This window comes from Hermetia illucens, chromosome 2, assembly GCF_905115235.1.
Source record: "Hermetia illucens chromosome 2, iHerIll2.2.curated.20191125, whole genome shotgun sequence".
Taxonomy (NCBI): Eukaryota; Metazoa; Arthropoda; class Insecta; order Diptera; family Stratiomyidae; genus Hermetia; species Hermetia illucens.
In genome coordinates, this window is record NC_051850.1 from 107,165,178 (window position 1) to 107,189,552 (window position 24,375).

General features: G+C 41.1%; 2 protein-coding genes across 5 annotated transcripts in view; one reads left to right on the forward strand and one right to left on the reverse strand.

The window, feature by feature from the left end:
- LOC119650214 (cAMP-dependent protein kinase type I regulatory subunit) overlaps positions 1-23,871 on the forward strand; it is a 193,179-nt gene extending 169,308 nt beyond the window's left edge. For all 4 annotated transcript variants that reach the window (XM_038052779.1, XM_038052780.1, XM_038052781.1 and 1 more), the window contains 5 exons: positions 14,850-15,209; positions 15,467-15,686; positions 15,763-15,917; positions 15,979-16,118; positions 21,808-23,871. In XM_038052779.1, coding sequence (XP_037908707.1) covers positions 14,850-15,209; positions 15,467-15,686; positions 15,763-15,917; positions 15,979-16,118; positions 21,808-21,892 — 960 coding nt within the window. In that variant the 3' untranslated portion in view covers positions 21,893-23,871. The remainder of the gene's footprint in view (positions 1-14,849; positions 15,210-15,466; positions 15,687-15,762; positions 15,918-15,978; positions 16,119-21,807) is intronic.
- On the reverse strand, positions 5,247-6,496 carry LOC119650216. The gene is made up of 3 exons (XM_038052783.1): positions 6,271-6,496; positions 6,101-6,179; positions 5,247-5,863 (listed from the first exon to the last, which is right to left on the reverse strand). The coding sequence occupies exons 1-3, from the start codon at positions 6,368-6,370 to the stop codon at positions 5,554-5,556; spliced, it is 489 nt and encodes a 162-aa protein (XP_037908711.1). The 5' UTR covers positions 6,371-6,496; the 3' UTR covers positions 5,247-5,553.
- Positions 23,872-24,375: the final 504 nt, after the last annotated feature.

Sequence of the window (24,375 nt, forward strand, 5' to 3'; positions counted from 1 at the left end):
TGCTCAGATATTATGATTCCATACAGATGGAAATTCTCTTAAAAGCCTCCATCCGTCTGAAAGCAACCAGATGCATCTTTAGTCTTTCCAAAGTGAATAGGTTGATCATAGTTGAACAATGCCGTCACCAATAAATCCGAGTCATGGTCAAAGGGTAGTATAGGTCCCGGGGCGAAACGTGGATTGGTACCCACGATGGAGCATAAAACCTGGGAAATGCCTGCTGAACCAACACCAACAGCTCTACTACCAAACCCTATCTCCACCTCCACGTGGTGACCGCTGGGAGCTCTTTCTTGACGAAAAGCTGCAGACGGAGAAGGATGAAGGCGCGTCTCCCGCGCCTAAAAACGGGACAAATTGTACCAACTGGTCCTCCAGGTTGGGGGTTGGGTAGGGCTGACAACCCTACACGGAAAACAACCTGTTACGAAGCCACAACAGGAGCCTCGGATAGGACGGATGTTAAAACGACGGACCCGGCAACGACAAAGGAACAACGATTTGCGCATTTTCTCATGGAACGTGCGCTCCCTGTACAGAGATGAAGCTGATAAGCAGCTAGCCGATACCCTGTCCCAATATAGGGCTGATGTAACAGCGTTGCAAGAGATGCGATGGACAGGGACCGGTTTCCTGGAGAAGAGCCACTACACCATATATTATAGCGGCCATCCAGTAAACCATGTGCTCGGAGTAGGTTTCTTAGTCAGCCAAAAAATGAAACCTGCTGTTATCGGCTTTGAAAGTATAAGCGAACGGCTATGCACTCTGCGCTTGCGAGGCAAGTTTAGAAATACAAGCCTCATAAACGTTCACGCCTCTACAGAGGAGACTGCAGAGTCGGAGAAGGATACCTTCTACGAGGCAGTAGAAAGAACCCTCGAAGCCTGTCCCAGATATGATATCAAAATCATATTTGGGGATTTTAACAGCCAAGTAGGGAAGGAGCCCGTATTCAGGCGATACGTTGGCTCCCATAGCTTACACGAAAAAACAAATGATAACGGACTGCGGACTATTCAATTAGCAGGGTCACACGAAATGGTTGTTGGAAGTACCTGGTTTGCGCGGAAACATACGTGGGCCTCTCCAGACGGGACCACTTTCAACCAAATTGACCACGTGTTGATCGAACGCCGCCATCTCTCAGCCTTGATGAATGTCAGAACATATAGGGGGGCCAATATAGACTCGGATCACTATCTCGTTGGCATGGTGCTCCGAGCTCGAATAACAATACCACCTAGAATCCCCTCTGACAATCAGGTGAGAGTGAACACTGAACCCATCCACAACACAACCCTCCGCGACACCTATAAGAGGGAAATGGATGCCGCAATAACCGCAGTCAATAGAGGACCTGGAGATGAAGCATCAACAAATGATCTTCACAATCACCTGAAGAACGTTATCATGGATACGGCCACAAATATACTTGGCCCCAGCCGCAAAAGGAGTCGGAACGGCTGGTTTGACGATGAATGTAAGCTAGCAACGGAACGGAAGAATGCCGCATACCGAGTAATGTTGCATTCTCAAAGAACGCGGGCACGCGCAGAGACTTATCACGAACTCCGTCGAGCGGAGAAGCGACTTCACAGACGGAAAAAGGAAGCCTGGGAGAACCAACAAGTCTGTGAACTAGAAAAGTACAGGGAGCAACCGCACCAGGCGCGGAAGTTTTACCAACAAGTCAGCAGGATGAAGCCTTATACACCTCGATGCTCATCCTGCCGAGACAAAGAGGGAAATCTGATTTCCGACAGAATGGGCATATTAGAGCGATGGGTTGAGTACTTTGATGAGCTACTGAACAACCAGAACATCGGCGAGTTGGAGGTCCCGCCAACTGAAGACGACGGACAAATACTGCCACCACCAAGTTTAGGAGAAACAGTCCGTGCAATTCATCGGCTAAAAAATCATAAGTCGCCAGGAGCCGATGGAATTACAGCCGAATTGGTTAAATATGGAGGCGACCAGTTACACCAAGTGGTTCATCAACTTGTGCTCACGGTATGGGACAGCGAATCAATGCCTGACGATTGGCAGCGAGGCATAATCTGTCTCATACATAAAAAGGGAGATATCACACAGTGCAGCAATTATAGAGGTATCACGTTGCTGAGTACCATCTATAAGATATTCTCCACTATCTTGCTAGGCCGGATAGCCCCATACGCCCAGAACATCATTGGCCCATACCAAAGAGGCTTCACTCCAGGCAAATCAGCAACAGATCAGATTTTCTCTCTGCGGCAGGTGATGGAAAAACTGTTGGAATATGGACAACAGTTGCACCATCTGTTCATCGACTTTAAAGCCGCCTATGATAGCATAGCCAGGTTAAAACTGTACACGGCCATGAGAGAATTCGGTATCCCGCCGAAATTAATAAGACTGACTAGGCTGACCCTGACCAATGTGCGAGGCCAGATAAAAGCAGCAGGATCACTCTCAAGACCATTCGACATCAACAACGGTCTACGACAAGGGGATGCGCTATCATGCGTCCTCTTTAACCTGGCCCTCGAGAAGGTGATCCGTGATGCTGAGGTGAATGCAAGAGGTACGATCCTCTTCAAGTCCACCCAACTACTGGCCTATGCTGACGATATCGACATCATGGGAAGAACCACCCGAGACGTTCAAACTGCCTTCATCCAGATCGAGCAGGCGGCGCGAGATCTTGGGCTGCACATCAATGAAGGCAAGACAAAATACATGGTGGCAACGTCAGCACCGAAGACGAATCAACCAACAACATCAAACCGCACTGGTCAAACACAAGCACGAACAAGAATAAGGATAGGGGAATACAACTTTGAGACCGTTGACAATTTCTCCTATCTAGGGTCGAAAATCACAACCGATAACAACTACGATGATGAAATCCGCGCACGGTTGTTGTCAGCCAACAGAGCCTACTTCAGCTTACAAAGACTGTTCCGCTCGAAACGTCTCACCATAGGGTAAAAGCTCTTACTGTACAAGACTATGATCTTGCCAGTCCTCATGTATTCCTCGGAAACTTGGGTTCTTAGCAAGAAAAATTGCGAACTCTTGGCCGCGTTCGAGAGAAGAATCCTCCGAAGAATTTTTGGCCCCCTACATGAGGATGGACGATTCCGTAGCCTACACAAAGACGAAATCAATGAGCGATACCATGACCGTCCGGTTGTGGATAAAATCCGGCTCAATAGGTTACGGTGGGCGGGTCACTTAATCCGTATGGATGAAGATGATCCCACCCGGAAAGTCTATAAGGGCAATATCTATGGTAGGAAAAGAAGACGAGGCAGACCCTGCCTAAGATGGAGCGATGGCGTGGGCCAGGACGCCAGACAGCTTTTAGGGATATCGAATTGGTGGACCTCGGCGCAAAACCGGGATGTCTGGAGTTCCTTATTAAGGCAGGCCTAGACCGGATACCGGTTGTTGCGCCGTTGATGATGATGATGATGAGCAAAATTTTTACGAGGCCGTATAAATAAGTACGATCATATCATTTGGATAAATTTGAAAAATAGGAATAATAAGTTTATAAGGTTTCCCATTCCCCATTTATATTCTAGGAAAGGAGGCTGAAATGATGTTTTTTTTAAGTTGCCATGGGCATTTCGAGATGATAGAATCAGAAATGTGACTCGAGAAAATGATACCTTTTATGCTTTTCTACTCAAGGGGCTGCGGCTGCGTTACAACATACAAATATTCAATATAATATATTAGTATGGCTGTCACTTTTGTTCGCTAGATTTTATTTGCCAAAATCAAGGCTGTCAGTGCTGAATATTTTCCTTCGATGCTTGCATAATACATACAGTTACTCTCAAAACCGATCACGAAAAACACTATCTGCATTGTATGTAAATGTGAGGCTGAAATCACTCAAAATGTATGGGATTGGGTACGAAAATTCAAAGTGGAAATGAAAAAGTTAAATAATATCTTTTTCATGGGTGAAATGGGAACGAACAACCAAGCAATAGGTCACTAAAACCTGTAAACAATTAAAGACTTTTAAAGAAATGGCGGATGAGGCAAACGAAGTATACCCCTGAGTTTAATTAGTCAAATCCGCATATGAATAATTTTCCAGCCAAAAGTAAAGGTCGCCCAAAATTTCTTTCTGAAGTCAATGAAGAAAATTGGGTGATCTGAGACGCCTAAAGTCTAAAAATATAGTTTAAATTAAACTTTCCATCGATTCCCACATAAACATGACCACATCAGTTGAAACAATTTATTGAATATGGTGAAACATTGGCATACAAGCAAGCGTCAACGTCAAAAACCCTTGTTACCAGCGCGATGCAACGTCTAGATTTCTTAAGAAAACATTCACGCTTGTGGGTGCGAAAAATCGCTAGTGAGAAATTACAGCCATGACGTGTAAAGCCAACCCTTAAATTTGGTAGATATTCCATAGTTGTGTGGGTATGTATGATGCTCACAGGCATTAAAACACTTCACAGAATATTCGAAAAGAGTGCTGCAGTACCGTATATTGGTATTTTGAGAACTGAACAACCGGCATTTGCCGAAAAGTTGGATCCTGATACTGTCTCCTAGGAAGACAATAATTCTAAACATACCGTCAAATAAACAAAACCATGGTTTTGAAATAATGTCACAATTCTTGAGTGATCATCACAGTCTCTACAACTCAATCCGGGGGGAATCTTATAGCGGACGGTTACAGGAGGCCCGGAAAATAAGGAAGAGCCTTGGGCAAAAGCAAACACAGGACATTTTCCCAAACGTGTGCAGAGATCGTGTTCAAAGTAATCCAAAAAAATTAAGGTTGTGCAGGACGCAAAAATGGATAAATGGATTAACTCAGAAAAGTGATCATGCTAGTTTTTTATAATTTTCTGTCTCTAAGTGCGAATAAAAATGAAGTGAAAACAGTATAAGTGTGTCTATCATTATGTTCAAATACATAAACAATAGTATGTCCCAAAAACCTATGCCAATGTTGTATAAATATAGCGTGATTGGTTTTGTGAGTAACACAGAGCGATTTATCATTACTCTTTTACTATATATTTTAAAATTGATAGACAAACTTCTACAACAGATAGCCAAGCAAACTACTACAATACGAGGTAGCTTTGTACTGATGAAGGGGGTAAGTTGCTCCCGAAATATATGTCTACATTGAAAACTAAAAATTGTAGTTTGGAGGGAGCTACTTGTCTATCAATTTTAGACTAGACTACAATTAGCAGACAAATATCTAATCTCTCATATTTTACTTCAGTCATTCATATATAAAGTTGTTGAGATTTTGACTTACGAAAATGAGGATAATATTCCAATCAAAAATTAAAATAAATTGGTATTTTTGGAAAAATAAATTTTATTCGATTCTTGAGTAATTTTATTCTAAATAAAGAATTATACGAATTTTCTTAACATTCTTTTAAAAAAATTATTAATATTTGCTAAATCCAATCATCATTTACACTTGGACACGATTTAATAGTACCTTTCACAATCATACAATCTTTGAATTTTTCCAAAAGAAAAAAACTGTTTAGAGGGCTAAGCCCTTGGAAAGTTCTCGGATGAGTTTTCGTCTTTGTATTTCTGAAGCAACGTTTCAACTGTTTTGACAGTGTCCTTTCGGATTTTTTTCAGTTGATCGGCTGTTAAATGTTCACGATCGAGTTTGGATGATAAAGTCATTATGAACGTATCCATGTTGAACTCATCAACAGCTTCCGTTTTTACACTCGAACCAGTTTTTTGGGCTGTTGTTTCTGCATCTTCCCCCGGGTCCTCTATAATCTCTATACTTGATGAGGACGTATTTGATTCATCCTCTGTAAGCTCACAAATATCGAAAGAGTTTCTGTAAAAAATGAATTTATTTCTTATAGATAAGCAAAGGAGACACTGAAATGCATTTGCTACATGTTTTTATAGGTAACACTTCACTTCCACGAGCCCTACGCGTGGTTTCTAGGAAAAACTTTACTCTAGTGCCATGCATCTCAGAAACTGAGGAGGATCACAACTCAATAGATACGATTATTTCTCTTATTACTTTTGAATCGCAGTTTCTTAAATTAATTGTGGAGTTACTTACGTGTCTTCTTCGCTTTCATTATCGGGTTCTTGATGCTCGTTCTCAAATGTAGTAAACTCTATATCGCCGTTGGACTCGTCTGAAAATGAGGGAAAAGGATATATAAAAATAAAACCCCAAATAAAAGTGAATATTGTTTTGATTCTGCTAGATATATCTTTGCAACTTACCATCTTTGAAGTTTGAGCGAAAGAAGCTCGCATAAGCGTGAAAACAAGTCTTACTGAAGTTAATTATACTCATAATAATTCTTCTGGCAATATCACTCATCTTTCTTGATGTCCTTTTAGTTTCAAATTCTAAAACAAACTGAATACTTGATCACTTGTTACTTGACAAGTAAGATCTTTCTTAATCAGAGAAGGGCAGTATTCCATTTAAAACGCTTAGGTAGATGCCCCTCATTACCCCTTAACCTTTGGATTAAACAGTAGGTAACTAGATGCATTTCAAATGAAAAATACAACCCTAGAGAGTGGTAGAAGATATTATAAAATTGATTTCAACACCTAGGATAACGCAAATTACTATTGTATATGGTATGTGTTGGCTTTTTACAGGTAAATATGTGAAATGATCTTTTACCTACTGGAAGTCGTTATCGTTTGGTGGAGTGAAAATTGTAACTTATCTCTATGGTTACCTACCTGTCTGCCTTGTACTTACTACTTAACTTGGTTGAAATTTTCCCAGACTACAAGGCTCATAAAATGAATGTTGCCAGTTTATGATTTCCTTTTCCCTTCATTCCTTACCGTATATGAAGCAATTAATTTATAAAATTTCAGTTGAAACCCCCATTAAGTTTCGAAATTACGCACATTGAGGAACATATCTAGATCCTTCGTACTAATCTTGAAGACCAAGGGAACCATTACGTGCTTGATATTTTCATGCTAAGTTTTTGGGTAATTGCTGCTTTCTCTAGCTCAATTTTTGAAAATCTAAAAAAAGAAAAGGTGTCTTCGGGGTATTGTCTAAAAAACATTTTCAAAATAATGTATTTTAAGTAGCATTTCTCTTTGTGAAAGAAGGGCGATAATTCTATGTCAATGTCGAAATCGAATATTATATTCTATACGGATAAATTACAAATATTAATAAAAGATGTATCCGAGAAATTAAAACTAATGTTGACCTAAAGTTTTATTGACATCCATTTTCATATTTATAACCTGTAAGTCTGTACTAATGCCAGAGTAGGGTATGAACGTTCTTACAAATTTAATTGAAGGCGATCAAAACGTTAAGAGAAGTTAGTTTTTATGTAAAATTAAAAGTAAAAACAAGTTAAAAAAGGTACTTGAAACTGTTAATTTGAACCCATTTCATATTTATAACGCACCTTAGATACTCAACGCAATAAAAACTATTGACTTAACAATTATTGTGACCGCATTTGGCTTTTATTAGAACCAACATTTCCTTTTCTCAGTGAATTGATAAATTTATTGAGCAAATCGGCATTAACTTTTCGACATTTCCTACGAATTGCTACTTTAAGCTCATACATGAGCTCGTGTATTTGTAGAATAGACTCTCCGCTTATTTTCACTAACGACGCAAATCACTTCAGTGGTGTAATCTAGTAAAACTCTCAAGGACCGTTTCTGAAAAAAGCTATTTTTTAAATTATCAGCATTTTAAATTTCAACCAAATTCAAACGCTGCAATAGTAAGGCCTATGGGGCGGTATTCTGGGCAGAAAGAACTGAACTCAGCACACAAGCCAGGGAGTTACACAAACTTCAAAGATTGGTTTGCGTGTGGGGCGATAAGGACACACCCAACGGCATCCCTGGAGACCCTTCTGGGATTAACTCCTCTCCATCTGCACATATAGATGCAGGCAAGGAGGGCAAACTTCAGGAGGAGTATCAGTGAGGCGGGGAGCTGCCTAAATCCAAGGAAGATTGATATTCTTTCTAGGGGTACCCCGAATCATTGATATCAAGGGATCACATGACAGCGAGGTTTCACTTCGATAAGAAGTTAAACACGTTGTAGTAACAAGGCAAACTCGGAGAATGTGGCTGTAACATACGGCTTAAACCAGCAACTGATTACTTGGTACACTGACGGATCCCTCACAGCAGAGGGGGCAGAATATTGCTAATCTGACTGACAGCCAAGCAGCAATCAAGGCACTTAGGTCCAACCTGATGAACTCTAAACTGATATGGGAATGCCTTGAGAGACTGAACAACGTTCAACAGGGTCCGGATATTCAGGGTTCTAGGACATGTTGGGTTGGAAGGCAATAAGGCTGCGGACGAACTAGCCAAGAAGGGAGCAGGGACACCTTTACACAGACTCAGAACCCTTCTGTGGAATTGGAAACGGATTCATGGCTATGACATTAAAAAACGATGAGGAACTGCTGAGGGAAGTATACTGGGCGGGTCTAGAAGGAATGGAGCAATCCAGGGTGCTTATTGGGGGATACGAATCCAAGCGCACAAAGGGTTGCTTAAAACTCGCCAAGAAGAACCTGCGGATCATAGTGGGAATTCTCACTGGTCACTGCCGGCTAAACTATCACCTAGAGAAGCTGGGAATGTCTACAGACACTGCGTGCAGGTTTGCACTTGTGCAAACTAGGCCGAGGCATCTGAGTGAACACTTAATATCAGATGCAAAATTGAAAGATTTGTAAGTAGGGAATATACTAAAATTCCTAATGCTTATAGGGTTGCCTGAGATATTATGATTAATAGGTACACTATAACCAGTAAAAGGGCACAATAGTTCTTTTAAGAACCGGTGCGACTTTCCCTCAACAGAATAATAATAAAGTCAAACGCACTGAAAAGTCCGCGCCATGTTGTGGGACTTCACAAATGACAGTTGATCATGAAAATAATATATCTAATATAGGACTGCGTTTGAATTTTATGTTAGAAGAGATCCCGAAAAATATTCAATCAGTTGGTCCTAGATTCGAACTCCGCTAGAAGCAACCAATATTTGTTGCATCTGCAAATCTTCCAAAAAGGTAGGTTTTGCCGCCACCCAACTAAAGATGCGAGTGAAGTTTCTGGTGCACCTTATGTTCGGGTGGTTTTGCTGCCAAAACGGTGCAAACATTGTCCCTGCGCATTAGCTGCATTCTCGCCACTGCAATTTCTCTAATTATCTAGCAATATATCGAAAATTTGCATTAATTTAACTTCTCTCATTTGTAAAATAGAAACTATGTTTGCCACTTCCTTAGAAACGGCTGCACCGGTTGACACGAAATTTGACGCGAAGGTGCGAATTGTGAATCCCAATGTATATACTGAAGTATATTCGAGTCAATTTTTGCAAAGATATATGCAAAAATGGCGGCACCGCAACAATTCTCCTTCTATGGAATTTGAGATGCTCTACTTCACGCAGTATAACTAGTTTCAATTTGAAGCTATGATAGAAAAAGAATCTTAGATACTATATATTGATTTTTAAAGAATTGAGGAGTGTTCGCACAGTTTTCGCCAAAAAAATAAGTTTGACCGGCCATTAAAAATAGTTGCAATTCCCTATGTCATTCTCTTAGAAATTTTGTTGTGAAAATGGGGTTAAAGTTTTTAGGAAAAAATATTAAATTGTTACAAAATTTTTTGTTTAAGAATCGAGGAATTGCGCCATCCACTTAATGGCGGACCGGACCAGTTGAAAGTAACATGCTTTCTCGGTTGTGGTTCACGGAACCCTCATCCTTGGGCAAGCACCCATGTTGCCAAAATATATGACACGCGGTATTGTCCAGGACAGCGGCAACTAGTATGGTATATGCATATACCTTACGAGCTTATTACAAATGTAGCAAATGTCTACTCAAATATCCTCACCTAAAAAATACACAAAACCTTCACACTTGAAGCTCCAAGCTTCCGGATTTCGACTTGTTCCTTTGGAATTGAGTATGAAATAGTTTGTTCCTATGCAAAGACATAAAGACTGTATATGTGTTATGACGTGTCACTTGTTAACAACAGTTATAAGTACGTCTGCTACCCTCTGAAGCATGCATTTGTTGACTTTGTAGGTTCAATTGCAAGAAAAGGTGTGCAATTGCACGGAAAGATCTGAGGAATTCGTATAAATAAGGTCTTTACCCACCTTTGTGTCATAAATTTGACACGACTTATCGAAGCCCTCCGACAAGCAGACGCCAAAGTCTCTCGGGGCTTTATTTTTTTTTTAGAACGATTTAGATTATATTTGTGTTAATACCAACATGCTGATTTATTAAAAGGCAGAAGAACGAGTCCTTATTTCAGATCTGGATCGACTTTCAAATCGAGCATCAGATCTAGACCTAGTCGACTTTACGATTGACTTGCCATGGCTGCCACTTGTTATCTGAATTCAACCAGTTCACTGGTGTCCACCGGAATCACTGCCCCCACTTTGTGAATCTTGTTCACCACATTTGCTAACTTCTCCAAAGCGCTAGGTCGACTGCAAGCCAGCTTCTGTATCCACAAGAATATTAATAATTACACCAACTTTGTCACCGCATAGTTGCTTTGCGCGTAATATGTGGGATAGTTGTGGATTGCCCAAGGATAAACTCGTCAATAAATGATGCAACTTTTTTGGTCCACCCACCGGCAACTTTGATGACCCTTCCCTTAAGTCGCGAGTTCTTGCTTTTTTGAATACTTGGGTGCCGTGTCCAAACCGAGGGGTCCGTGGACCAAAAAAAATGAGAGTAGGTTGCTCTCTATCTGGTCCAGTCCAACATCGAGTAGATGTAGACTTATAGTAGGATCCCTCATATTTCAAGCAAAAAAGTTAGCTTTGACAGTGTTAAGTTGAATATAATTCTCACCCTTGCCGTGTTTGCGATTGTACAAAAAGGAGCGATTTTCATCAGATGCCTTTTTCGGTCATGGTGCTCCCAGGGCAGAGGTGAGACAGTTAGTCGTCTTTCTTTCTTTTTCATGTTGTTTATTTACATCTCCAGTTTCAATATTTTCATCGGAAACATCCTATTCGTTATCTGCATACTAAGTAGTCTGACAATTAAAACAATTTCAGTGCGTTCTTTTCTAGTGCATTGTTTCATGGTGCAAATTTCCTTTAAACGATGCTTCCAACCCGGTATGATATTAGTCGATCTAGTCGCAGTCAAAAGTTGTGCAATTGCCCATCCTTCCGCCTCAGTCAAGATCGAGCAATAAGGGAAATACTATGTATCACAAATTTTCGGTCGGCCGAACTGCGATAGAACATCTGTATGCATTTACCAATTGGTGCAAAGTGACGTGGAATTGACTAAATCCAAGGAGTCTCCCTCTTGGCCGTCAATTAGAAATAGCAGTCTGGCTTTCCGCAGAGATGGGCTCCTTTACTGTATGAACCAGTGGGGAATGTCGCAATTTCACATTTGATATTTATGGTATTTACAGGAATTCGTCGGATTTGAAATACTTAATTTTTGTTAATGACTTACGAGAGATCCAAATATCAAGGCCTTAACCAGTTGCTTCAAACTGGTTCGCAAAATGATGAGCAAGCATTTTTCGGCGAGTACTTTGCTATAACTGCACTTATGATAGTTTCTGGTGGAACTGAATGGTCAAAATTCAGCAGTTTTTTGGAGGATTGTATAACTCTGAATGTGTGGTTGACAATTGTCGAATCGGATGTACACTTAAACATTCCCTAAAGCGTCATAGCGCGGAAAGCGTCGTGGATTGCCCCCTTTTCACAATGAGAGAGCTCGTAGAAGCGGTTCTCACTATGAAAAACAGGAAGGCGCCAGGTCCTGATGGTATCCCGGCGGAAGTTTACAAACTGGTGTTCCGCCAACGGCTAGAATTGCTGTTTGAAATGTTCAACGCGTGCTTGAAGGAGGGCATTTTTCCTTGTCGCTGGAAAGTGGTGCTCAGAGGTGGCGGCGAGGAAGATGTGGCGGCAACCCTATCGACCAAACCAAAACCAAGTGGCCGAGGAGAACCTCCATAGTGGTGGCACCGGGAGACGCTGTAATTACTTTGGTTTGCCGGCCGTGATTCAGTAGGCGAATGCTCCAAAGGCCTAATCAGGGCGATCAGATCCGAGTCTGCACGGGGATTCATCTGAAGTGGCAAATTGGTCACGAAACCTTACCAGGGGTATAATGGTACCATGGGAACCGGGAAAGCCCCTGGACTCACATACTTCGGGTGAACTCCTGTTGTATGTGAGGACAGCTCGGTTATTTGCGGTTGGCCCCCCTAGTGGGAGTTTCATGGTGGTTGTGGTTATGCTCAAGCGAGAAGAGACCTTCGGGCCTCGACGTGGTGTTGCGTATCAACACGGAAGCCGTACTCCATAGTTCGGTAGAGATTTAGGTCATTCTTGCATCCACCAGTATGAATGCTAAGCCATGCACTTGGTATAGACTGGTACCATTGTTGCTTGTCTCAACGGGGCGCTGATTGTGGTCACAAAATCAATCCGTGTCTGAAGAGGACCGTAGGATTAAGTCTCACGACAGGTGCCTACGTAAAACACTATGGGCTTCACTGTCGCTAGAAAGTGGCCAGACTCGCGTTGATCAGTAAGGGTAAAGGAGACCCGGAGCTCCCGTCTGCATACCGACCGCTGTGTATGCTTGACACGGCTGGAAAAGTGCTCGAGAAGCTCATCAGGGGTAGACTCGCTGAAGCGATCCGTGCTGCCGGGGACTTATCCGTAAGGCAGTTCGGGTTTAGAACAGGGAAATCTACAGTGGATGCTGTTATGGAGGTCGTAAATGCGTTTAATCGAGCCGGGGCACACAGCCGCCGATCTCAACGGATAGTGCTCCTCATAACGCTTGATGTCAGAAATGCCTTCAATTCCGTAAGATGGACAGATATGCTAAGCACACTAGAGAACTCCTTTCACTGCCAAGCTATCTCTTGCGGATATTGAGGGATTATCTGAAAGACCGCTACCTGCTCTATGAGACGCTAGAGGGCCAGAGGAGGATGGAAATCACGTCGGGGGCACAGGGATCCATCCTAGGGCCGGACCTCTGGAACGCTTCCTACGATAGTCTGCTGAGACTCGATATGCCCGAAGAATCGCGCCTGGTCGGTTATGCAGACGACGTTGCGGCACTTGTTGCCGAACGCACTGTTGAACAGGCGCAAAGCAGACTTGGCATATTGATGCGACGGGTAAGCGGATGGATGACTGCTCACGGTTTCAACCTTGCGCTGGAAAAAACCGAAGTAGTCATCCTGACCAGAAGGAGAATAACGACCTTGCGTCCCATATCGATCGGCGAGTTGACTATAGAGTCAAAACCAGCGATTAAATACCTTGGTTTAATGCTCGACTCGAAGATGAGCTTCTTCGAGCAAATCAAAGCAGTCGCGGACAGGGCTGCAGCAGGAGTCGCGGCCTTGAGTCGGCTAATGGCGAATGTCGGGGGCCCTATATCAACTAGGAGACGTCTCCTCATGGGAGCAACGCAGTCCGTCCTTCTCTATGGTGCGGAGGCATGGGCTGATGCCCTTGACAAGGAGGTGCATCGTAAACGCCTCGCTCAAGTGCAGAGGCAGGGAGCTTTGCGAGTGGCGTCTGCTTATCGCACTGTCTCCGAACCGGCTGTGATGGTGATTGCGGGAGTGATCCCCGTTGCCCTCCTTGCCAAGGAGCGCAAAGCTTTCTATCGCCGTAAGAGCGAAAACTTAAGAGAAGTGGTTGCCCGTGAAGAACGTCAACGCACCCTTAGCGAGTGGAAACTTTCTTGGCAAAATGAGCCAAGGGGCAAGTGGACTGCGCGGCTCATCGACAAATTAGACCTATGGTTGAACAGAGAGCACGGTGAGATTGATTACTTCCTTACCCAACTTCTAAGTGGACATGGAGGTTTTCGGTCTTACCTGCACAGGATTGGGAAGGCGCGATCTCCTGATTGTGTGTTCTGCAATAGAGTGGCGGATGACGCTGAACACACCTTTTTCTCTTGCGAGAGGTGGAACGGCCTCTGCCAGCAGCTTTATGCAGACACATGGGAGCTCTCTCCAGACAACATTGTCAGAGAGATGCTGAAGAGCACTGGCAGCTGGAATCGTATTGTGCATTATGTTCGGGCTCTTCTTACTACGAAGAAGATTGAACTCGACTGGCGGAGGGATCGGACGGAGAGCGGGAGGGCTAGCCCGAAGTAATGTGTCAAACGATTCCAGGCTAGTTCTGTGATGACAGGGAGGTGTTTAGTTGGTAGTCCGCCAGCGTGCTATTGCGGGAGTCCAACACTCTGTGCGTAAACGCATTCATCTAAAAAAAAAAAAAAAAAAAAAAAAACCTCATATTCAGTACATAAATCCAACTGTTTCCGAATAAATTGAATGGGACAAACAAAGAAACCGACAGTGAATTGCTGCAGTAAGGTTTTCTTGTACACAGAACATTAAAAAAGATTTATTTGTACTATGTTGCAATCTAGAAGCATAGGGAATGGTTTCTTTATCTATATAAAACCACAACTCAACCTATGAAAAATGTCGGCCAGACAAAAAAATGTAGTTTAAGATGTACTGTTGCACTTACCTTATTACATATATATGCCTAACATTATCGCTAATATTTGCCATAAACTTATATACAAGTATATAAATCCAGAGCCCTGGTGACAATTTGCACCAAGTTGTTCTGGTATTGCAATCCGTGAAAGCAATGGGAGGGATAACGGCCCCGTTCTCTTCTCGAGATTTGAATCTCTAGTTCTCTTCCATTATAAGCGAAATTTCTAATTATTCTTCCTTTTTAATCATTTCAGGAGCAAGTTAAATTAGATGCCACAAAACAAGCTACCAGTCCAGATGACTGCGATGATCTCAGTCCAATGCCACAGACAACTGTTCCGCCCGTACGTCGACGTGGTGGCATCTCAGCGGAACCAGTCACAGAAGAAGATGCAACGAGTTACGTGAAAAAAGTCGTTCCAAAAGATTACAAGACGATGGCTGCCCTGTCGAAAGCGATTGCCAAAAATGTTCTTTTCTCACATTTGGATGAGAACGAAAGGTCTGATATTTTTGATGCTATGTTCCCGGTGAATTGCTTGGCTGGCGAATACATCATACAGCAGGGTGACGAAGGTGATAACTTCTACGTCATCGACCAAGGCGAAGTGGAGGTAAAGATTTTTGAAAGTAACTACATCGACTTTTTGCTCTATTGACAAAGTTAGGAGATCTTTATGAGTCAATAAAAGCAACGAAATTACATGATGATTCTCTAAACATATTTCCCTAGCAGATTTGAATTATGTCCTCATTATATATCTTGTAAAACAGCAGTTGCAACAGCTGTTCGTAGAATATTTATGGGTTTCATATTTTCTTCTTGACGTCCCACTTCGAATCCTATATTGCACGCTCTATTTATTTTCAGGTCTTCGTGAATAATGAGTTGGTAACAACAATTGGCGAAGGCGGTAGCTTCGGCGAATTAGCTTTAATCTACGGAACACCTCGAGCAGCCACAGTCCGTGCCAAAACTGATGTAAAATTATGGGGTATTGATCGCGATTCATATCGTCGAATTTTGATGGGCTCGACAATCCGCAAAAGGAAAATGTACGAAGAATTTTTGTCACGAGTTTCCATTTTGGGTAAGTACAGCAATAAATTAAAATATTAAATCTGATGAAAACACAATAAATCACATTGGAACTATTCAATTTGTAGAGAGTTTGGACAAATGGGAGCGTCTTACCGTGGCCGATGCGTTGGAACCAGTTGGCTTTGAAGATGGTGAAACAATCGTTAAGCAAGGTGAACCGGGTGATGACTTCTATATAATTGTGGAAGGATGTGCGGTTGTTCTGCAAAAACGGGCTGAGGTTGGTGAATGTAGAAAGTTGTTTGGTGGTAATGATTCATTGTTTAATTCTGTATATGCAGCAAGGTGACGAACCTGTGGAAGTTGGACGGTTGGGTCCGAGTGACTACTTCGGTGAAATCGCATTGCTTCTGGATCGACCACGAGCTGCTACGGTTGTGGCCCGGGGTCCACTGAAATGTGTCAAACTTGACAGAGCGCGGTAAGTTCCTTTTTGCTTTTAAAAAGATACAATTGCTTAATGTATTTCGTATTATTTTTTCTACTAAATGTTCACATTTTCTTTGCCTTTGTTGTTTGTTAGTTATAGTTAAGAGTATGGAGGAATACCCGATTCCTGGAACTCCAAGAACGTTGTCATGTTCTTGTGGAGTGCACAGTTGTCTTTATGCAATGTTGGCTTTCGGGTGTATATTATAAGGCAGTCAGCGGCGGGGAGTATATATATATATATGAGTAGGGAGGTACTTTGTAGACGATAGTAGTTATTATTAAAGTAACATGGTTGCGTAGAATGTCGCATGATCAATAAAGGCTGTATTCTGCACCGATCGATGACGGCCTTTAGTTGATCTATTTGAAGGACTTGGAGAATTTCAGTAGATATGGAGCAGTTCAGCGGATTATGGCATCGTTCCTCAAACTATGAGTACTCTCTCCCTGAAATTAGTCTAAATCTTGGAAAATGCGCATTCGTCTTATCACTCAAAACAGCACAGCTTTGTCTAAAATAGTCAACATTAGATTCAACAACGTTTTACCAATCTTCTGTAATCCAATTCATTCGACAAAAAGTTTCAGATTTGAAACGTCAAAGCTCAAGCTATTAATGCAGGTAAGAGGAGTACGATGATCGTCTGACTGGGAAGTTTGGTCTGTAAATCCAGAGCTATTTAACCAAGGTTTATGCCCTTAGAAGAGAATAAGCATACGGCAGCAACGTAATCGAGGTATTTGAGAAAGATGTCATGATTTATTGAAGCCCTCCCTATTTCGGATCAAGCCGCTTGGACTATATTTTGGATTTCGAATTCGTAGCAGATTTTACCTTGATGTAACACCTCACATTTTGCGCCGTCGTATCACGCTCTGAAGAAAGATGTTATCTTCTTCGGAATGCTCGCTTGTTTGAAGCTCTTCAGGTGAATTCCTTGTGAGGAGCAGGTGAAGCGGCGATCTAAACTTGTTTCTTCTCGACCAGGCCTTCGAAGTTTTCTTTGATGCATCCCCGGATAATTTTAATTATTATTTCTGCGTCAGCGGGAATGTTACTTCATTCAATGGTGCATTTAACCCGGATGGGAAATCTCAGATTCTCGGGATTTTTCGATAAGAAAATTCCTGTCGTCTGATTAGCAAGAAAGACATCCCAATCCTAAACGGCAGCCAGTTCACTAAAACGGCTTATATTGAATCAAGAGGGCCGACGTTCACTGTCTCTGCGATTAGGCATGAACAGGGCACGTAAGCGAAAACCACCTGATGACTGTTTTCGAGACCGAGTTACGTACATTCAAAAAACAACTTCTAAATCCGCAGTTGATCGTAATATAGCTAATCTTAGTAAGAGTTTGTTTGTCAATCAAAATTCAATTTATCCTATTACAAACGTTATGTGCGGAACAACGGTTCGCCATGTATGTGTCGGTGGAAGTTGCAGAAATCTATAATATACATTTTTCACCGCTATTGTTACTATCAGCAAGTCTACTCCCCCCATGTTCGCGCAAAGTGTTGTCAAAAGAGCCGACTTTTTATTCAAATCAGCTATACTGGTCAAAATGTCACATTGCTGCCTGCAGCTGTTCGCAATAAACGTCCTTCTCTTTATTGGAAGCCTCAGTTGATGCGTAGCACTGCATTATTTGAATGTTCTTTAATCTGCATTGGAATATTTCAGTAAACCCCTGTTTGGAGCTGGTTCCAAGGTCATAAAAAGACGCCTTGCTATAATTTGTATCATCAGTCCAACGCTGGATTCACGTCTACTATTGTGTGTGGAAAATGGATCCATGCTGACCGGACACCGTCAACCTGAGAATGCTCCCAGTCGAGCCAAGGATGCAAAACTTGTTGAAAATGATAGAAACGAAGTGGAACACCGGGCGGAAAAGGGAAACAAGCTGGCAATTGCATTGAGATCCACACAGCAGACCCTGCACTCACTGGCGATTTTTTTTATCACGAATAAAACTACAATTATGTCTGAAATCATAAAAGTTGATCAAATTAACTTACAGAATGCCAAAGCCTCTTCCTTTCTACTGACAGTCAGGCTGACTAATAAAGCTGCAATATCGCCCTTATATCTTTCTGCTTCGAGAGCCATGTCAATATCGTTAGCGTAGGCCAGTAGTTGGGGGGACTTGAAGAGGATGGTGCCTATTGCATTAATATCTGCATCACGGATCACTTTTTCCAAGGCCAGGTTAAAGAGGACGCATGATAGAGCTTCTCCTTGTCTTAGATGGTCTCTGGAATGATTCTGCTGATTTTATCTGGCCTCATTGATCAAGGATACCGAATTCCCTCATGGCCGTGTACAATTTTGGCCTGGTTCTGCTACAGTGCAGGTAAAAATGATAAGACCCCATGTTTTCCATGAAATCTTAAAATAATAAAACAATTCCAAGAAGGTGTGTATACATCCGAGATAACGGCGCCGAATTACATTCTCTTGAGTAATTAGCTGGGGGATTCCCCGAGAACATATCGAGTAATTGAAGAAATTCGAATTTCAGGTATGTAAAAAGATAAGACAGCAAGGAAAAATTATTCTCTGGTCATTCGAGTGTGAACATTTGACCAGTAAAGAAGACGTAAGGTATTAATAGAATTGGTTTTTAACATTCAAAGGTGATTTTTAGTAAGTTTGGTTTAGCTAATACGTGATAATGGGTAGAGGAAAGCGGTTGACTACGACGGAATGAAAGATTATACAAACATTACATGACAAAGGTAAGCCCATAGCGAAAATTTCGCGGATTACGAAGCGCAGCAGATGTCCGTAATGTTATTCGGGATCCCGAAAATTATGGGAAGAAAATGTCTACAGGGCGGCCAAAAGCGGTAAGTCCTCGGTCTGTACGGAGGATTATTAGATTAGCATCCAATTTTACGCTAACCGCACGGCAAATCGCGGGCAAGGCGATGGTTGACACTGCCATTAGAAATGTCCGAAACATTATCGCACAAGCAAAGCATCTTAAGCACCGCAAATTAGAGAGAAAACCGCCTCTCACAGAAAAGCACAAGCTGGCCAGAATGGCTTTTACAGAAAATCACTTGCGTTGGAAGAAAAAATGGCGCCGTGAAGTTTTACAGACGACGGTTTCAGCTATTATTTCCATGACTTTAAGAAGAAAGAGAGAGTGTTAAGCAAAAGACAGTTTGGTGGCGGAAGTGTAATTGTTTGGGCTATTATTGGATACAATAAGCGGTCATCTATTCGGGGATAGGCAGGTCCCGGTATGTGCAAATGCTACGTGAGGAATTTAGCGACAATTTGGGGGCAATCACGGATCCGCGGTTCATTTTTCAGCAAGATATTGGCTGCGATTCATAGGGCAAAGGTCGTTAAGCAGTATTTTCAGAAGTAACACACTGATGTCCTCGATTTTCCAGCGAGGTCTCCTGACTTAAATATAATCAAAAATTGTTGGGTCAGCTGACCCAAATCGTTTATGCTGAATCAAAGCAATTTGAAGACGTAAACAAATTAAAAAACGCTATTATTTCTGCATGGGGCCAAATTTGGAAGAAATATATAAGAAAAATGTTTAATAGTCTATCTAAAAGAATGGTAGAAATTAGGCTCAATAAAATATTAAAATATCCTAGAAACAACTGGGTTTTATTACTTGAATTCCGTTCTAAAATGCCTAAATATAAGGTGTCTTATCTTTTTTACCTACCTGAAATCCGACTTTCTTTAATTACTGGATGTGTTATATGGAGAAACCCCAGGTAATTACTCAGGAGAATGCAATTACGTTCAGTTATCTGAGATGCATACACAGCTTCTTGAAATTGTTTTATTATTTTAAGATTTCTTGAAAAAGATAGGGTGTCTTATCACTTTTACCGCCACTGTATCATAGGCGGCATTGAAGTCGATGAAAAGATGGTGCAATTGATGGTCAGCAGTTTTTCCATCGCTTGCCGCAAAGAGAAAATCTGATCTGTTGCTGATTTGCCTAGAGTGGAACCTCTCTGTTATGGGCCGATGAAGGTTTGGGCGTAATTCCTGGCGATTTATGAATTTTAAGTGGATAAATAGCAAGGGCTATATTTCTCTCATGCCTTGGTCGTGGTAGCAGCTCATCCAAACACGAAACCAATCTCTCCAATATACCCAGACTGTATTATTTAGGAATTGGATTCGAAATTCAATGAATTTCTTGGCAATAAAGTGCCCTTCCTTGTGCGATTACAGACTCCTTGGCGTTAGATGCTTAATTGGAAGCTGTGAATCGCACATTTTTAGAGTGTTGCTTTGAAGAGATTTGCCTTATTACCCCAAGGTAAATGCGGTCAACGGAAAACCCACCAGACGACTTCTGAATCGCGCTTCTGAAAGCAATAAGAAGAGTGAAGGAAGGGTAAAACCACACGAACTTCCAGTGTGAATATAAGAGATTTGACAGAAACTCGAAATCAAACTGTGAGGAACTGGAAGGTGAAAAGACACTGGACCCCCTTAAAAACTGGATGGTACTTTCACAAACCCCAAAATTCAATTAGTGCAGATTCTGTTGAAAGTACATCATCCGATAGAACAGGTGATTAAATTTGCCGGGAGAGAATTAGCGGTTACAGGATACCTAGAGCGACCTCTAGGCAATATCTGTCTGGTGAGTTCTGCTCTGAGCTGCATGCCTAGCTTTTGGCGGAAGATTAGGGAGTTTTAATGCCAAATTCTGTGTTGCGATTACTTCCTGTCTAGTACTTAATGAAACACTTTTGTGTAGTTGCAATGAGTACATTTACGAAAAGGAGGAAATTGGACAGTCTTTGCTTTCCAAAGGAGAGGAAAATAACTCTTCAACTTCCTAAAGAAGTGAAATATCTGAGAGTTATTCTAGATAAGAAGTTTCTTTGGAATAAGCTTGTAAAGGGAAATCTGAAACGAGCTCTCACATCTTATGGGCTACACAGACGGATATTTGCTTCGACATGTGGATATCTAGTAGTAGTTCTTGTAATGCCTTCGGATCCTGGAATCCCCATACATCTATTTGATAGAAGATATGAGAAACTGCGACAAATCAAACCAAACTGCTATCAAAAACTGGGAGCAAGCTTACCATAAGGGCAAACGACAAACCTTCTATGCCTCCACAAACATCAGACTTTTTGTGTCAGGAACAAACTTATATACTGTAGAGTTTATCCTGTTAACAAACAGGGAGATATGCACTGACTGACTGAGATGGCAAGGTACGTCGCAACAGTCACTGAAGGCTATTATATGAGAATATAATGCATCCTGAATTTTGCCTCTCTCGTTTATATTTTTTTTTGTCTCATTTTGCGTAATTATTGGTTGATGGGTTGGCTCTGAAGCTATCCTTGGTGAGCTATTCCAACCTGCGCCAATTGCAAGAAACATGTTTCTGTCAATTCTAAGGAAGGGAATGAAGTCCCAACTCAATTCACGAACTAACTAGCAAAGGCGTGAGGGGTGTATGTCGACCTGTGCTTCATTGGAGTTGCGCTTAACTGCTAGCCAAATCAGATATATATTTTAGGCATCTCCAATTCTCATCGTAATTTTACACACGTTGTGAGTCAATACATCCTACTGAAATGCAATTCTAGTTCTCATCCCGACCACAGTTCTATTAGCTTTTTGCACTCCATATTCAACAAATTTAATAATTTCTTTTCAGATTCGAACGCGTTCTTGGTCCATGTGCGGACATCCTCAAGCGCAACATTACACAGTACAACAGTTTTGTATCATTATCTGTTTAATTTCATCATCGTAATCGTCGTCGTCATCGTGAATAAAAGGAAATATGTACGATATCTATCTATCTGTAACTACTGAAATTTAACAAGTAAAAATTTTTGTGTAAAATCAACAAAAATTTAAGAGACAACTACAAAAAACTATTGTACTAATGCTGTGTAAGTAAAACATGAAATAAAAACAAACTGGAGTGAACGCAAATAGAGAGTAGAGCAATTTGTAACAGTACGATGAATAAGAAGACAAAATTGACCGAAAAAATAGTGATGGATGTAAAATTTGTATAAAAAACAACACTAAAGGCTAAAAACATCAATTTCATGTAAAATGAAGGAGCGAATTAAAGTTTTGAACGATTGATAAGGAACATTTTTAAGTGCTGATATACAATTCATTACGATAGTAAATTTCTGAATAACAAACATCCAGAGAACAGCTAAAAGTTAAACACAACTATCTCTTGTAGCAAAAAAGGGAAAAGAAGATATTTATACATGTATAAAAATTAGTCATGATATGCTCCCTTTTGGGACCTATACATATTTATCCTGATTTTTACTATTTGCATTGAATTTGGTTCGATTATTTTCAATATCTCGCAGAGCATAAACGACTAGGTTGAGATGCCCAATATTCAAAATTAATAGAAAGTTAAAGTGAAATAGTGACAAACTTAGCGCAAAACTGGATTTCTGCTGCTTGGCTTCAAAAGCTATTCACTAGCGTAAAGTTAGGTTATTTTTAATTTAATATTTATTTAAATAATAATAAAAAGGAAACATTTATGAGATACTAAACTTTTATTTAGAGCAAATGAGAATAGGGAGAAAATGCAATGAAGAAACGTTAAGTGCCAAAAAAGTGTGGAAGATAATTGGATGTGGGTTTAGCGGATTGATTTTTGATATTTCCTGTATTATCGCATCTCTTATCAAAATATCTATTTCTATTTATATTCGACAATCAAGTTCCAATATTCATTACAAAGGTAGAGCGTTCAAAACGAGTCAGCGACCATTTTCCTTACTACGATGAATCTAGGCAAAAAGACATATCCCGCGCCATGTTGTTTGTAAAAGATTCATGCCTTTTCCTAATTGTTATTTCGTGATCAGTACGTCAAATCCACAATCAATTAGAAGTAATAAACGAAAACCTACAACCATATATTATCAAGCAAGGCAACGTGAAACAACTTTGATTTTCAACTACATTAGAGCGCACTGGTGCGCGGCAAATAGGTAGACTTCCCAAGCTAACCCGCCGGCGGGTTTCTATTTTATGTATTATCGACAATATATGCTTGAGAACACATAGCGAAAGCGTTACAATGATCCATAACTAGATAGTTGCATGCGTCAATCGAAACTTAGCGAGCAAATTACATCTTCTGGTACTTAATGTTGCCCACTACCAAGTGTTTCCCGATCTAATAATAGACATGCTTGTGTTTCATTCTAAATCATATTTCCAAGAGGACAGAATTATATAACCCAAATACAATCATATTGAGCGTCAGCATCGTTATAACCATTATTGTTTACTACAAAGCTTCGCATCTAGCAAAGTCAGAAACGCAACTTATGAATGAAAGCACACCTGACGCCGTGTTGCACTTATGCCCATTACAACCATCCAAGCGAATTAAGAAGTTTATTCAAGCATCAATCGAATTTAATGCAATACAATTTACATAAATGAAAATAAATGCTTTCTAGATGCGCATAGCAAGTTTATTGCTTACGAACTATTTTTGTATTGTCATTCAATTTTATATTATCCGAGAACGATATAAATTGCAAAGAATTTATTAACAACTTTTTTAAAACCATCATTTGTGTTTGAGACATGCATTTCTATGTATTCTTCACCATTACTTGTAATAGTCGTTAGTTATGTTTTCAATATGTATTTGTATCTGTTTTCTTTTTCAAATTAAATTCAATTGAAATTATTATAAATAAAACAATATTTAAAACAACTGAACTGATATTAAGTTTTTGAATTTAGGGTTTGGCCCTCAATGTAGGATGTTCAGAGTAATCTTGGCAAGTGAATTTTCGTTAGCGCGAATTACGTGACCATACCATCGAAGACGCCTCTCCCGAAATTTTTCTGCGGTCGCGAATATCCCCATTTCGGATGCGTTCAAAACGTGTCATGCCCCTATTCCAACGCAGCATCTTCGTCTCGATTACCGCGAGACGCCTTTCATTGTCTTTTATAGTCGGCCAACATTCAGAATCATAGAGAGAGAGATGACATTGCGGTAAATTTTAGATTTACTCCTCTGAGTGCCACCACTATTCTTCTTTCGTTCTGACATGCGATTCAACTTCCTCCAGAATGCTCCGTGGTGCCCTCATTGCTCCTCTACTGTTCTGGGCCAAGTGATCTTGGGGTGACCCTCTCGTCGGCCATCTGGGAGAGTGGGTTCCACTGCATGGCGTAGCTGGCAATGCAATTATTGCCTCTTCTTAATGTA